This window comes from Lepisosteus platostomus, chromosome 23, assembly GCF_059453375.1.
Source record: "Lepisosteus platostomus isolate fLepPlt1 chromosome 23, fLepPlt1.hap1, whole genome shotgun sequence".
In the NCBI taxonomy this organism is placed as follows: Eukaryota; Metazoa; Chordata; class Actinopteri; order Semionotiformes; family Lepisosteidae; genus Lepisosteus; species Lepisosteus platostomus.
The window spans coordinates 12829259-12846308 of NC_142633.1; the positions used below are offsets into that span (position 1 = coordinate 12829259).

The 17050-nt window shown below is 40.3% G+C and overlaps 1 protein-coding gene across 8 annotated transcripts in view; it reads left to right on the top strand.

Annotated features, from left to right (window-relative positions):
• Positions 1 to 1168: 1168 nt before the first annotated feature.
• The window catches only part of acot7 (acyl-CoA thioesterase 7), a 92239-nt gene continuing 76357 nt past the window's right edge, over positions 1169 to 17050 (top strand). The window contains exons 1-3 of one of the 8 annotated variants that reach the window (XM_088617575.1): positions 1169 to 1356; positions 10809 to 10926; positions 12704 to 12860. In XM_088617575.1, coding sequence (XP_088473701.1) covers positions 1307 to 1356; positions 10809 to 10926; positions 12704 to 12860 — 325 coding nt within the window. In that variant the 5' untranslated portion in view covers positions 1169 to 1306. Of the gene's footprint in view, positions 1357 to 2747; positions 3317 to 6271; positions 6457 to 6490; positions 6512 to 10808; positions 10927 to 12703; positions 12861 to 17050 lie in introns of those variants that run through there. The other 7 variants (XM_088617580.1, XM_088617574.1, XM_088617576.1 and 4 more) reach the window with 7 other exon arrangements.

Here is a 17050-nt window from a genome sequence, read left to right on the forward strand (position 1 = left end):
GGGGATTGTTGCAGACGCTCACAGGTCTAAGAGCACTTATCCAAAAGTAGTGATCCTGCCTTGCATCGGGTACCCAGGTTACAACAAACACGCAACTGAAACTGGAAAGTGTTACAGTTCATTGATATCGTTCACGACCAATCACCCACGATGTGTACAAACCTTAATCTAGCAGCGCTTTATACCGTATGATGTGATGTCAATGTCGCAACAGAAAAACACCTTTCGCGTTCAACATGTAAAAAATGTCTGCTTAAAATGTGCAAGTCATTTTACGACACAGTACTTGGGTGCGTACGCAATAGCAGCATTGATCGACCTTCGTTAAAACTCATTTCAACATCTTCTCTGCGAAAATGGTACTGAAAACCTGCTGGAGGCACTTTCTTAGTTTGCGAATTCGCGAATTCCCGCGCTGGTGACAGACTTTGCCTCTGTTCTTTGTCATTTTAACTGAATTTTGGCGTTTGCTGCCACACAGTGGATAGAATGGATGCTACACAGTTTCTTAAATATTGTGAAGAAAATCTAACACAATTTGGGGGTAAAGAAATTTTAAGGGGAATGATTTATAATAATTATGTTATTAAAATATGTTAAAATCTAAGAACACACTTCTTTTTCTTTTTTTTAAACAAGGGGTATGTCTTCAGTGATTTCTTGAAACTAGGTACTTTATTTGACGTTTTAACGCTGTCTTAAATTGAATACTCCATGCTATATTAAACATTGTGTTTAGCTAAGATTAGTTATTTAATTAGTTTAGTTATTTAATTAGTTATTCTCAGCCGTCAGAATCTCATATAAAGTACTAAATGTGGGAATTCTCCGACCAACTGTTAGACAACGACCCAAGCACAAAAACCGCCTGCCACTGTATTTACAGAGATTCCGAAAAACCTTAAACTGCTTTTTTTTTATTGAATCGTGCTACATTACTGTCAATGGTCAAAGCAATAATGCCTAACACTATTTTTAATTACTTAGATTGATATCCCCATAAAGAAACAACGAAGAGTACGATTTCTTTAAGGACAACATAATATATACAAAATTTCTTAAGATCCCCGATTCCAAAATTTCTCGTTTTTAATCTCCAGCATGACTTTAAATATAACATTCAGACATGTTCGTCAACAGTTTCATTGCTTGAAGCCCCTGCCGTCTGAGCGGGCTGCCGGCTGCAGCGGTCCTGCAGTCTCGGTCTGTCTGCTCCGCTCTGCTCACTGTCTCATTCAGCACATTCTGCCGGCATTCCTTCCCTACACCTAGATTCGCTTACAGCCAAGGAAAGACAAAACCGGTCATGTCTGCCGCCAAACCGCTCTCCCTCTCCTCCTCCATCCAGATATGCAGGTAAGCTCTGACGCTTAACACAAAGTTATTTCATTTCATTTGTTTCGTCCGGCGAACCCAAAACAAGTAATCTACTGTACATGCCATTTCTGGTCGGGCCGATAATCCGCATTCACTTGAATTAGACTTTGCACCTTGGCTCTCCTGGAGCAGATAATTGCGCATTGAAAGAAATTCCATGTCCGTCGGGCTTTTAATTTTGATTATTAGTCCTTGTATGTTTGGGGATTTTGCACACCCACGACAGCGCACGTGAGACATAAACCCTCCTGGCATTTTGCATGACCTCAATACACGTCCTGTATATGTAAAAATGACAGCTGGGTGCGGACGTGTAAGATGCACTAAAAAAGCAAGGACATTTTAAGGGCAACATCAGTGTTTATTTAAGGGGATAGTGCGCGGCGCACATTTTTGAAAAATTACACGGAAAGGACATTTTTAGCCAAAACGTCTCGCTGGCAGGCTACATGAGGGGCCCTGAGTAAGCCACGACTGATTGTGATATCGTTTTATCATTTAACGTAGTACAGTTGCCGATTTCTTGGCCCGGCAAATATGTCTGCCTCTTTTAAAATTGTAACCGACTGCGTGTTTTCCGGGACGATTTATCCAGATTAAAAACTGCAGTGCAGTATGTGGTTTTAGGCTGCAGCGCTCAGACGTCATCGGGTTTTGCTGAACATGTCGGATGCAGAGAGCTGCTCGGAGGAGCGCTGTGAGGCTCTTAGGTTTATACCACCTACTGGTAGAAAGATGTATTACAACCGCCCCACCAGACGAGACACAACTATTCATGTTTTCGTGTTTAGTTGCTTACTCTCGGTATGGACCACGACCTACATACTGTAGGGCGTAAGACTTGATCTTCAACTGTTACACTTCATCCTTCCAATTAACATGCAATGTATGCGCCACAGCCACTGAAACTGGTACCATTCGGTTCTGTAGTGGGACAGAAAAAAACAAAACCCCTATTGCGATCCGATTCCATGAGATAAAAGAACAGTCGTATGTTCTGCGAGTTTCTCACGAAACAAATCTTTCACTTTTGCTATTGGAATTAAATACAATTCTGTTTGACATATATGAAATCCTTTTATGTTCCAAAGTTTGTTCCACTCAAAGTCGAGCGCTTTAAACCAGGAACGAGCGACATGTTCTAGTTTGGGGTGTGCCGTGCTTCGGGGGCAGCTGTTTCCTGGAGCCTGGTGACGATCAAATGCTGTCGCCTTCTCTGAAGACAGTCATTGAAATGTTTTATGTGTATACACAGTAATGTTTTTATGGTTTAGGCAAAGTCCTCGTAGCCGAGCTGCAAGTGTACAACGACGACCTGAGAAGTACGATCCTGGAAATCTCGACGTCTGCGAGATTTCTAGGTCTCTTTAAAGCAGTTGCACCTGTAGCGTGGGGGAAGAGCTGTTAAATCTGTCCAGTCACCATCTGCTTTGGACTGAAAACTTACAGACACGCCTGTTATGACCAGGACTGGAGGCTCCCTCGTGTTTCAAAAGCGAAAGAAAGCGCTTGTTACAATTTAACAAGGAAGGGCTTGCAGGCTTCGTTATGTTTCCTTAGATGTACCTGTAAGCCTTTTCAGTTTTCGTTCTGCCCGTTCCGAATATTGGCGGTTCTGGTCCGGTCCGGTCTCCCAATGTTCGATGGACAGTAAGGGTAATAACGAGCGTCACCTTTCCTTGTCGAAGCAGGTGTCTGAAAACTCATCATAACCACGTTGTCAGAGAGTCGAGCTGCGAGAATTGGTCAAATAGCCGAGTTTTCATGGTGATGAAGTTTGTGGAGCGAAGGGCACTGCACTGTGCACCGAGCTCTGTCTCCACACGCCCTCTCCACAGGCACTCTCTGAACCCAGACACCTCGTCCGTAAAACGATGATAAAAATGACAGATTTTCTTCGCAGGTTTACTTGCTTTGTGCGTTACACGAGCCGCTTTAGGTAAGGAGATCAGTTTCCCATTTTTATGTTTTTATATATTAATTTAAAACCGTGGATTTCTCAGTGTCTGTACTGTAGCGACATCTACTTACAATTAACCGCGAGGACGACAGTCTGCGAAACACTTATAATCACCTGCTATTGAAATTAAAGGCTGGTATTTGTATGTTAATCGTATAAATGGTTAACAATGGAAACCAATATAATGCAGTTTACGATAACCTTAATGTTATAGAAATCTCCCTGTACAGTTATATCTGTATATGCTGTACTGTACTTAGCTAACAAAAACTATAAAATAACTAAAAATCAGTCTACTTCTGTGACTGCTGTTCCAGCATTTTATGGTCTGGCTTTGGATCATATGGCCTGCAATATGCTTCCTGTCTCTGTTTTTGTGTGTTCCGGAACAACACTATATTTAGAATAGTGATCATTGAGGGTGTCTGAATTTCCACATTAGCCAAGTGTGCTGTTGCCTGAAGTGATGCATCAAGGGGACAAGCACCAGCAACCATGCATAAGATGATGTAAGGTGACATGCCTCAAACTTCTTTGCCACAACACAGTAGACTGAGTAAAGTGCCTAACTGAGTATGACTTTACTATCCTTGTAAATCAGGCCCATACCATGTACTGGACTACACACTGCTTGAGACAACTAGGACACTCCTGTGAAAAAAAAAAAAAATCCCTAATATGTTGGTATACAGTAGAAGTGTCTGCAGACTTACAGTGTTATATCCTCTCGAAGATTGTACTGTAGCAACTTTATTCCATCAGTTTTTGGCTCTTGAAAATTGAGACGATGAGCAGTGCCTGTTCCAGCTCTACATTTGCTGCTGTCAACACAAGTTATTTCATTTCTCTTCTATTTTGACAAGTCATTTTTGTGGAAGCTGTTCATTTGATATATTCTGCTATTAGTCAAAACTGTACCTTATTTTTAAACAGCTGGTACCTGTTGTCATTTTCCATTTTGCCATTCCTCAAAAATCTGCTTGAAAACCACTGCAAGTTTTAACTAAAAATAAAATTAATGTTTGTCCTTTATTCATGCAAACAAAATAAGGGTGTTTTCATGTCGCCTTCATCACTGGCCAGCTGTAACAACATCTCCTGGAAGACAGACTAAGACACCTTAGGAGAATAGATCTGTCTCTGAGACTCAAAGAGAGTGCAGTAGTATAAAATGAAGACCTTCATAAAGTTTCTTAATCTGTGGCTGGTTTTACACATTGTTTTTAGTTTTAGTTCAGATTGGTTTTGTTACTCTCTCTATGAAAGCAACTGGACACCTCTGTCCTATACACTTTGTCATTGATGTATCTTTTTGTTATTTCTGCTCGTAACTCGTTTTGACATGACTTCATTGAATGGATCTGGTTGAATGTTTGACTGAATATCTATGTAGAAAGCTTCCCTTTAGGCAATGCTGACACACCTTATTCCAAAACGTTCCTATTTAGATGTCAGAAATGAATAATAATTGCTGGTTACCATGCTAGATTTGTCCCAGAGGATTTTATAGATCAAATAGAGCAAATATTTAGGTTTACCCTCAATTTTTGATATGTAAAAATATTGTAAGAAACAGCTTTTCTCCTAATTATTATTTTTTTAGGATGCACAAGTTTTCAAGTTACTGATCTAAAAATGCTATGTTGTTTTAATAAAAATTGTTGATTATGTGGTAAATAATTGGGTTACATATCTTGGTGTTCTCGGTTTCTCATTCCAGATTATGGTCTGAATTTTAATGTTCTTTCCTTGTTTTTTAGTTTGAATTCACTCAGAAAGGACCGTACGTTATCTTTCTTTCTTAGCTACTGTAGCTGCATGATAGAGAGAGCAGCAACAGGACTAATTCCTCTTTTATAAGAGAAATCTCACCCATATCAGAATTAGCATCTATTGCAAAACCTACAGTATGCAGGGCACACCACAGGCTCTGTGAACATTACTGGTGGAGCTCCTGTTTACAATGATGTACTGTTATATCAAAAGAACATTCTGTACCTCCTTGGTGACATCTGTGTTCACCACAAAAATCTTTCTTGGAACTAAGGGTTCTACAGGAAGAGAAAGTATTTCTAAGCAAAAAAGCTGAACAGTATTATAGGTCAATCTTCCTTCAGTAAAATCATCTTCTTTTACAAGGTCTTTTTTAACTTCAGAACTGTTGTAGATTCTACTTTCTTTGGACCAATGAGGTACTCCTGAAAAGCATATCATTGTCTAATATTTAAGTCAGACTGAGAATCGTCCTATTAGATTAATAGGATTAAATTCTATATAAATTAGAGCAAAATCAGTCAAAGTTTTTATTGCTAAAAACATACAAAAAGACTGTCTTCTGTGAACATCGCAATGTCACAGATACAGGGAAGTGTTATAATGATCAGGGATTGACTAGAAATGATTTTGTCTACAAATAGAACATATAATGTAATAATATTCTTTCTGTTTGCTGGACTTTCTGTATCCTATGCTTAGGAAATAATCTATTCATGAAAACCGCAGCATTTCCATATAAAGAATGAACGGAAATCTGCAAATGGCGTTTTTCCTTTTTAAAAGGAAAAGGAGAGCATTTACGTAAACTAACACAGATGTTGGCAGATAGATTTCACAACAAGCTCTGCATGTACATCAGACAGCTTCAGTGTTGTAAATCTGATGGCAACTGCAGCTCAAACTGCACAGCAGCTTTGTTAAAGTCCACAGTACTGCACCATTTTTCAGCATAGAAATCAGAAGGCAAAACCACAGGCTATCATTTTTTTCACCATTTCCTGTCACTCTACCTCAGAAGGATTTCCCATGGCAACGACGGAGAAATGGCTCTTCTGATTGGTTCAGACACTGACTGTATGGCCTGACAATGAGTGGGAGGAAAGGGCTGGGCAGGTTTATGATCTGCACGAGGGTGGAGCCTATATGAGGCTAGGTCTGACACTTGCAGTGATGTGAATTATGAATGAAGCTGGCGGGGAAGTGCTAGTTTGTTCAACATCACTTTTTACTCCTCGCTCTTTCTGGTTCTGATAAGCTATCATAAGAGATTGTACTCGTTCACCATTCACAAGTAAAGGGAGATCCAGAATGCATGTCTTGGGTTCTCATCATCAGCTCAGCAGGTAACGTCGTTCTGTTCTGTGGCTCGTTGAATTAGCACAAATTCATTCATATGCGGTATGTTTTATTTCATTTCCTCATCTCATCTGAGAAACTAAAACATTGCTTTTCACCACTCAGAGGTTTTACAGAGGGCATGATTGTTTTAAAGTTGCTTTTCAGCTTATTGTTGTATTGTGGGGTGTGACTAATAGACACTTTTGATTACTGTAAGACAAGAGAAACAAACACGTATAAAATATCAGTCTTATGACCTTCTGTTAAATTTTCATTGGATTAGGTTCAACTTGGAAAAGATCAGAATTTTATGAATGGGCTACAATTAAAATATTGCCCATAAGAAAGAAAAATGTTCATAAGCATTTCTCAGTATTGCGTACTTATGTGTTCACATGCAGGTACTATATATTTGCATTATTCAATACAAGTCAATTTGATGATCTTGGTGTGGTTTTACAATTGTTTTTCAAGAACCTCACATGACAGAGGTGTTTGTTGGGTTGATGGGCGACCTGAACTCGGTGAGAGATTGAGCACGTGGTTAAAGAGATGTCAGGTAATGAAAGTGTGCTGGCAGGGGGGATTTTGGTTATGGGCACAGTGACATCACTTTGCTTTCTGACAAAGATGGAACAGCCGAGCCAAGCAGCAGATAAAACAGTCCAAACTATGATGAAATGCTTTTTCCTTCTCTAAACCAGGACCCTTTCAACATTTCAGACTGAAAGACTGCTGTCCTGAAAGCAGGTTTCAGTCCGATTGCACAACAAGCCTATCAGAAATCCCTTGTCACGCCTCATCCTGTACTTTTGATTTTAATTTCTTACATGCAGGCACAGAAGGGCCTTAATCAGAGATCTGTAACCTAAAACATCTTTGATCTTATGATCTTTATAGCAATAGTGTTGTTGCTAAGTGGAGGCTTAATTATTTGATTGATCTGTATGAAAAGTAACTTAATACTTCACAAGATTACTTTAGGGACCTGTAGTAGTTCAACAGATCAGAAGAGACACAAGTCTGTGTCTGTTGTAGGGGTGCATTTGATGTGGTACCACACATAAGCAGGAAGTTTTATTTACTTCCTGCTGAGTCATAGTAGTCTAAAAAAGCATGCAGTCTTACCATTTGCATGCAAAACGTGGAGCTGTCTGCATGTTAAAACGTAAAATTGAAAGCAATGATCAACAGACAAGGTTTATCTAAAGATGATATCATTAATAGCATATAAACCTCTCAGTGGGCTGGCACTTCGTATATTCAGGAGCTTCTCCATCCATATTGTGGCAAAACAGCAGAGTAAGTGTGGAAAACAGTTCAGAATGTAACCTGTGTGGCTAATCAACATATTATTGGCATGTTCATAAAGCTGTTAGGGAAATCACCTGCTGCATTTGGTAATTCCGGTATTAAATCCATGTGTCCTGAGTTAGGAGAAAAAAATAAAAAGGCTGGGAGGAGTTTTGTAGGCTGTCGGCCTGAGATTGTGCTTGAGATAGACAAAGAATTACTGAGAGGATATGACCAGCACTCAGCAGACATAGTTCTGGTATTGTTAGAATGAGAGCAAAGAGTAAATCGGAGCAAGTAATGAAAAAGCCTTATTTTCTGGAGATGAAATAATCATCAAGCCATTGCAGGCTTACTCTGTGCTTAGAGTTAGGGAAAGTGCATAGTATAATAGTGGAATCTAAACAAATAATGAAAACAAAATGCTAAAAAACATCCTAATCAGTCCTCTACCTAGAGTAGAAATGGTAAGGATATCACACTGTGTACTAAATTGTTCCTGAAGATATGAAAATAGTTAACTGGTTGTACCAAGTTATCAATGTCTGTCAGCTGTTTTCAAAGCTTTCAGCTGCCAAGCCAATATGTCTGGAACTCCTCTCCTCTTAGCATCAAAAAACGGAAACATCGTTTATCAAATGTTATTGAACGCGTTTTTCTGTAGCGACATGTAACTGAATTTCTACATAATATTTCTGTGCACACTCGTATTTTTCCAATTTGTACTGTACTTTGAGAAACCTGGCAATGAAGAGTGGTATACTGTACAAGAATATATTTGCAATACATTGTATTGTATTGAATGTGCATACACCATATAGCCAGACCTCAGCCTACGTCATTTGCATTTTCTAGATTACTCAGTGCTTAGACACTCTGTAAAAGTTCATTTGCCTTTGTCCCCATATGCAAACATTACATAAACATTGGTTTAGTACTTGTCAGTGTGGATCAAAGCAGACTGACATTTCTCCATTGAAAATGACTAAACATTGGGCCTCAATGACTCAACAAGTCAAAACACTTCCTCACAAATTAGGCAGATGGTGAATCTCTGCAGTAACATGTTTTTCAATAGTGCATGGTGTACCTTTGCTTAGCAAAAAATTGTTAATAGGAAAATGTTTTGAACAAAGGAGGTTCAGTTAGTTTCCACACTACAGACAAAATGTAAATCATTCACTTCGTTTTTGCTATAAAATGGATCAGCTACACATTTTGAAGAGAACTTACAGTGCCAACAGAAAGTCTTCACATCCTTTCCGATTGTGTGTGTGGCCTCACAGCTTGAAATCAAGACACATTAGATCAGGATATATTTGAACTTTATTCACACATTGTAACGCACAACCTCCAAGTGAAAAACAAATGTTGAAACGTTCAGAAACATAATAACAAATGAAAACCTAGTAAATTGGGTTGGATAAGTACACACTGTGCTTAGTAACAGCAATTGTAAATTAGCTCTGGGGCAAGCAATTGCCTTCCAAATCACACAACAAGCCAATTAGCCTCAATGTATGGTCAATTGTAGTGATTTTGTTGATTTAAAACTGATTTTATTCATAAAATATGGAGTGCTGTACCTGACTTTGACCAATGCAGACCTCAGAAACCTTGTTTTTGTCAGTACTGTGTACTAAAATGACCTCAGTGAACTCAATAATGCTTTTGATCCTGTGCAACAATAAACAAGTTATGCAGTTAGGAAAGTGCTGGCATCTTAAGACGTTGGGGATTTTTTAAACTGATGACTTATGGATCCCAGGGATGTCAATATCAGGGATTTTGTTGGGTATATGTTATATGTTGGCAATGCACATGTAAAACCTTGTAGATCTCTCTGCCAGGCACTTTCAGGAGGAGATGAGCAGTGTAAACACATATACAGTACAGTATATCTTGATGTGGCAGATTAATTTTAGTTATATCTTTTCATGGACCAAACATATAATCCACTTTTTGTTCTTCTGATTTCTGCTTCTGGAGCCTACAGGGGTATGAAGTTTTGGTGGTGATAGCAATTCACAAACCCTAAAATACCTGTGTCGATTCATAACTGGAAGGTTGTGGGTTCAAATGCCAGGTGGGACACTCCTGTTGTATTTCTGAACAAGGTACTTCGATCAGATTGCTGAGTAAACTTCCCAGCTTTATAAATGTTTACAAACTCTTTTATCACTCTGGATAAAAGAATCTGCGAGATAAAAAAAATACCAGCACTCCCTAGAATGGGCTTACTGTTTGCCCAGGCACAAATCACATCTCTTTCGCAATCCGTCCTGTTTTTGACCTGGCCCTGCTGAACAGCAGCATTGCCTTGTATATAGTTAACACACCCGCTTGGAAATAAGGCATAAGGCAAATACATAAGCACACAAACAGCAGAAAAAGTAAGAAATGCTAAAGGCTGCAGATCGAGCCCTTTCAAAGCTGACTGTGAAGATCTGCCACTGCCAGATCTGCCAGATACTGATTTGTTTATTGTGTCTGGCTGGGAAACGGCAGTCAGCTCTTGCTTGTCGGTGACAGCCCAGCCAGGCCTTGAGGAGAAACGCCAGTGGCACAAGTTCTGGAGTTCACCTTGTACTCAGGGTGTGGAGTACTGTACATCCTGTTAGCCCAGTTTATCCACTCTTGCTTTGAGCAACACGGAGACGGAACTGTTGACAGATGTCTAAGCAGACACATTTTGTTTGGAGAATTTACAGAATTAAGGTTACATAACACACAGTCCACCACATCCACTTAAACTAGTCACAAAAACCACCATAAATGTCAATCAGTCCCGGTCCAGTTGAAATCACTCCTCCGTAATGAGTATATCTGGGAAAGTTTTACGTCAATGCAGTATGGACACATATGCATGACTAACCACGAAACAATTGTGCAACCATACATAATAAATGACAACTTCATCAATGTGATACCATACACTATTCTATCATGATGCCCTCTTGTTTCTGTGCTGTCACTCTGTGAGTTCAGCTGACCCCTGAGCTGGAGTGCTTGACTTTGGTCAGATCTTGTTGATGAGCTGCTGTACCCCCTCTCTCTCACACAGGATCATGCGCCCCGATGATGCCAACATCGTGGGCAACGTCCATGGAGGAACAATTCTCAAAATGATCGAGGAGGCGGGGGGTATCATCAGCACTCGTCACTGCAACACCCAGCCTGGGGTAAGAGCCACCTCATCTCACGAGACACCCAGCAGCGTAGCCTCACTTTACGGGCTCCCCACCTGGGATGACTGGGTGTTAAACACGGAGTTCAAGCCTTCATTCCCATGCTGCATTCTGTTAGTTGTACTAGATACGACATCAGATTCACAATGAACGCAATGCACAAGAGGCACGATGTTGTCTCCCGGATTAAAATGTAGGACAGAAACTGATTTACTGCATTTAGTTATTCCTAAAGTGTAAGAAGACTGGCAAATAGATAGATTGGCTCCAACCCTTTCCCTAGCAAAAATATTAGTTGATGCAGCTACAGTTTCTGCTAAATATTGCATTTGCTGTTTTCGCAACGGTCATTAGGAGTGGAGAAACACTCATCTTCAGGGTCAAAGTGATCAAGTCATGCAGATAAATATGAAGACACAATCTAAGCACCTAACTGCAATTACCATAGCTGTCTCTTCCTGCTTTAGGTGCTCATTAAGACACAAAACACCTGCTTGTATCACTTTCACTGTTTAAAGTGAGACTGTTTAAACACAAAACTGTCAGACTAAGGCACACAGATTAAGGACTTTGGTCCCGACTGCTGCTACTAATGTAACAATGGAGTCATATGACAGCTAATCCCTACTCACAATGCTGTCTGATTACAGGTTATATCACCTTAATGAGACATACTTTAATACACGTCTAACAGTCTGCGGCACCAATGCAACAGTCTGGGTTTCACTGAAAATTAAATCCTGCACCACCTTTACCCTGAAACATTTTACCTTGTTTGTGCCTGAAACTAGCCCTGTCTTGTGCAATCTAACTGGTTGAACTGCAATGACGATGACAGAGATTCAGATATCAAGATTACCCTCTTCTTACAATATCAACATAAGATGAAGCAAGGGTGAATACTTACAGTATTCAACGCTAGATCCAAGAATTAAATCTAATTATACTAATGATGATACTGTCCGTAACAGAATGAACGCCTCTGATAATGAGTAACATTTAATAGTCAGTGATGAAACAATAATGACATCAGGTCCACTTTAATTATTAAGTGTCTTCCTGGGTAAAACAATGTCCTGACATGAATGTCATTACAAACAATGATTTGACTACCTGGTGTGCTCACATCATTTGATTATCAAGGCACTGCATTACTGTATGTTGGGCATGTATGTTAAATTGCAGAAGCCAATTAATTTCTACTGTATTACAGGTTTTCTAGGTAGGTCAATAAATAAACACATAAAGGGTAAATAAATAAAGGAAATGAGCTGATACAGTTCTCAGGGTGTCCACTGGATGGCACTTCAGATTTAGGAATTTACCAACCAAGGAGCTGATATGCCCAGTTAATTTACGTTGACTTATTTTCCAATTCAGGAGAGTACAAGCAGGTTTGTGCAGACAAACACAGGGTGATCTGACAATTGGTATCTGAAGCACAACTTGTACTGCTATTCTGGGACATAAAATACACTTTCGCAAATAAAGAGGTTTAACTAAGTTCAGTAAATCTCTGAACATCTGTCTAACCCGGAAGCAGCCTGCTCGGACGTTTGCAGCTCCCAGGAGCCCCTGAATTTCTCACGAAGCTCCCCAGCAGGCACTAGTCTCTGTCAGTGAGACACTGGGCGTGGATTTTCTGGAATGAGCGATTCAGTTCAGACCAGATACAATCAGCAGGGAGATCCTCATCTATGGCCGCGTCCGTCTCTTTCACCTGTCGGAATGAAGTGTCCCCGTGTTCTCTGGCTCCTCCCGTATCCCACAGGAGCGCAGCGTTGCCGCTCTGGCCCGTGTGGAACGCACGGACTTCCTGCACCCCATGTTCATCGGCGAGGTGGCACACGTGAGCGCGGAGATCACCTACACCTCCAAGCACTCCGTGGAAGTGCAGGTCATGGTCATGGCGGAGAACATCCTCACGGGTGAGTGTGGTGCTCACAGCTACTCTCCACCTCCGCCCACAGGGCTAAGTCTCTTCTCCAGCACGATCGTTTCCTTTACAGGCTCAGTAGCTCGTGTTAAATTCTATACAGCAGCTCTTCCCCAAGTAGTTACCTTTACTCACAGGGATCAAGAAAATCTGCAGTAGCAGAAGGCCCGGTTGTCATGTCTTATCTGTCTATGTGGGTCTGCCTACCGTAATAAGAATGCCAACTGTGGTATTTCTTAGGCCGAATTGGTCCCCAAAAAAGTAAAGAATGAAAAGTTTTGGGGGTGTCACCCCCATGAGTTCATCTCTATTCTCGTCTCCCTCCAAAAAGCCAAAAGTCAAAGTCATTTCCTTGACCATCCTCTCCTTTTCCAACTTCTCATATTTGTTAAAAAAGATAATACATAGGATTAGGGAAGCCACCTAATGCACTAAAGCAAAGACTAACAGGATTAACTCTGGAAGGTGCTAATCAGCTATAACATGTCTTTTAAGGCATTGCAGTGCATGGATCCTTTGATGACATCAGTGTTTGGTTTTCTTATATTGCAAGTCAACTGTTTCTACCTTTAGCATCTGAGACCAAAAAGGTTACAAAGATGCAACTATTAGGGCTCCAAGTGCTATGTATAAATAAATTATATATTTAATATATTTATAAAGTATCCGAAATAGGATACTAACCAACTGCTGCTGTAGATTAATTGTATATTTGTAACAAAACTCTCATCCTGATGCTAGAATGGCCCACAACCTCACTAAAACACTTTTAGAACTATTTATACCCCCATGAATTACTTGTTAATAGAATACTTCCAGTGTAGTATAGGGTTGCAATTTAATGTCCTGATGGAGATTTTTGTGTTATATGTGAAGATATTGCCGGCTGTTACCCTTCAGTTTTCTGTTTTTTCCCATTCCTACTCTATTATTTGTTTTGTAACATTTATCAAATGAAATGGTCCTTTTAATATCATTTAATATCAAAAGGTTCTTAATACAGAGAAATTGTCTACTTTGAAAAATTCAGATTATCCGTTTGGTTTTCAAGTACTGTATATATGCTTTTAAAAGCGTACAAAATGCCCCAAGTTACATATATAATATACATAACTATACTGCTCGACTATCAGATATACCAGCAGTGTAAGATAAGGAGCGCTTTCCTTTTGTTAGACGTATTATTACAGCAAAAGAAACAGAATAACTGCATGAGCTAAGAGTGCTGTGGGTTGACGAGATCAATTACACCACTAGGTGGAGCCAAACTTCAAATGAAGACCGTTACAACTTTCCGACACGATATGGACAGCAGATTATTTGCTGTTTTCAATACTTTAAATTAGGCACTGTAATAGAATAGCTTCAAAGAATTAGAATAATTAACAACAATAATTTAACACAAAATCTATTGGATTTCAGAAGAGCAGCACAACGGCTCAGCAAGTACAAAATCACAAGACCAAACGCAATGATGTAATGTACCTGCCGAGCTCACACTGATTATTGCTGACCTATAGCAACATGGCACGTGATTTCTTAAAGGCACCGGAGATCTTAAACTGCTAATAATAGATTTGCATGGGAAACTAGTTGCTTTTAAAGGACCAGGTTGAACGGTGCTAGACATTTCCTTTAATTTCCTTCAAATTGAGATAAAACTGTCTCACCTTCCCGTTGTTTCACAGAATAGTGTCACCTAGTGCTGTATTTTAAGAGGGTGGTATCAGAGATAAAACTACCAGTCATGTTTGAATAACAGCTGGGTAACAAAGGACAATAATCCTCCCTTTGTGGGTTGATCAGTACACCAGAACATGTTTCTAAAGTACTGTTAGCAGAGTCAAGACTTTTATACTAATTGTCCTCAACACCAGAATATTTATTCCAGAGACCACCCCAGAAGTCTCTACACGTTTGGGTGACTGGTAAAACATTAGAAATGAAGAAAAAAACAACAGTTTATTCCTGGCCTGAAAAACTAAATTCAGAAAGAAGGAAAACATAAAATGAGAATTCAGTAAAAAATCATATTTTGTCTGCTACAAGAGCTTGTATTTACACCTAAAAATACCCAAGGATGGACTTCTACAGTCTTGAAGGGTTATTGCATGTCTAACAGTTAAAAAAACAGCAACCCAATTACATGTGTCATGCATCAGAAGATGCTTGGCTTCCAACACTCTGATTAAACGCGGTCCTACTGTCCCGTGTTCGAATCTCTGTGGCACAGTTCAGGTGTCATGGGATGCTGAAACCAATACAGCACTTCCCTGGAAAGACGACAGAGAAAAAAGCTGGTGTCCCGAGACTCTGTTGCCACAGCAACCCTGTTGTCATATGGCAGCAGCTGGGTAGGAACAGTAGGGGGCGCAGTGAGGCAGTGCCTGGCACAGGGGGCACAGGAAAGACTTGTGGGATCCGTAGCACTGAGGTTAATGTGGCCAGCTGCTGGAAAGGGGGAAAAGCCAGGATGAATCCAATGCTTTTCCGCAGAGTATTATGTGGCTTTGCACTGAGCCACTAATCCCCCAGCAAGGAGCAAGGCCAGGGAATACTGCAGTGTGTAAGTGTGAAAAGGAACACCGGATCATTACAGTAAGTGACACTTAATACCAGCGCCAGGAGAAGACATGGAGGCTAGCTTGCTAATTAGCAGTTCTTAGCCCCTGATAACCACACCTGGTCACTGAAGACCTGCTCACCTTCATGCATGTAATGGAAAATCAAAGAAACCTAATGGATCCTTTACAAGAACTATGTTTCCTATGGGATAAGACCATACCACTATACCACTTACACTTATATAGCTCTTTTCTGGACACTCCACTGAGAACACTTTACAGGTAATGAGGACTCCCCTCCACACCACCAATGTGCAGCCCCCACATGGATGATGCACCAGTACGCTCCCCACACACCAGCTCACAGTGTGGAGGAGAACAGAGTGATGAAGCCAGTTCATAGATGGGGATTATTAGGAGGCCAAAATTTGGTAAAGGCCAGTGGGAAAATATGGCCAAGACAATGGGTTAACACCCCTACTCTTTTCAAGAAATACCCTGATATTTTTAATGACCACAGAGAGTCAGGACCTTTGTTTTACATCTCATTCTATCAGAAAAGGAAGGCACCTTTTTTCCAGTATAGTATTCCCATTACAATGCTGGGGCATTAGGTTGAGCGCCCCCTGCTGGTCCTAGCTTTCCCAATAGGTCTCCAATCCAGGTAAAGCAAGTTATTGTTTAATAAAGAATCAATTAATATACAAGGCAATTTACTGCACAAGGGTGTCCCCTAGGGTCAGTGTGAATATGGAACAGTGAGAACTGGATTCAGGGAAAGGAAACATTCTGGATTTTGGAACTCATGTACTGCATGGTCTTACTGTTAATTAAATGGATGTCTTCTTCCAAGACACGCGAATGAAAGAGGGATCTTGCAAGTGAACCGGACTCTAACATGGTGTCCTTCATGAATACAAGCTGGGGAAGTGAGTGCATATGCTCTGAATCACCCAACAGCTTTCGTTCCAAAAATTCACAGAAAATCTACATGATCGTTTGCCACACTGTACTGCTGCACTGCCAGAAGTCATCCTTTCCAATACAAGCCATCTAGAATGGAGAAGAAATAGCCTGCTTAAAAGATTGCAGGCCGTTTTTATTACTGTGGGCTGCAGTAAATATGGGACAAACCAAGCCAGTTTAATGTGTTTCTGCCGTCATAATGTTGCTCATGAAAGTCACTCCTCTGATTTAAATAGCAGGTTCCTCGACAAAAGAAAGCATGCAATGTGGGATGCTCAGAAATATTTGGTTCCCTCTTTGCTGTTGATTTGTGGTCCTTTTTAACAGCTTGGCAGATAGCTCTGGGTCACACACTACCTGATTAATGTGTTTATCCCACGTGTGTGAGGTGTGTAACAATGAGCTGGCCTTGCCTGGGAATGGAAGGACTTAGGATGACCTTATTGTTGAAGTAGATTAACTCAGCCTGCTATAAAGTGATCTTTAACAATGGGCCCACATACACCTGGAAGATGCCACAGCTAACTGGCTCTACCAGTGCTTTAGTAATTGAAAAGCAATATTACTGCATCTTATTCAGAATAAGATATCAAGAGGAAAAAAAAAATTCAGGAGTGGAATGTAACAACAGCCTGTTTCCTTCTACTAGCAT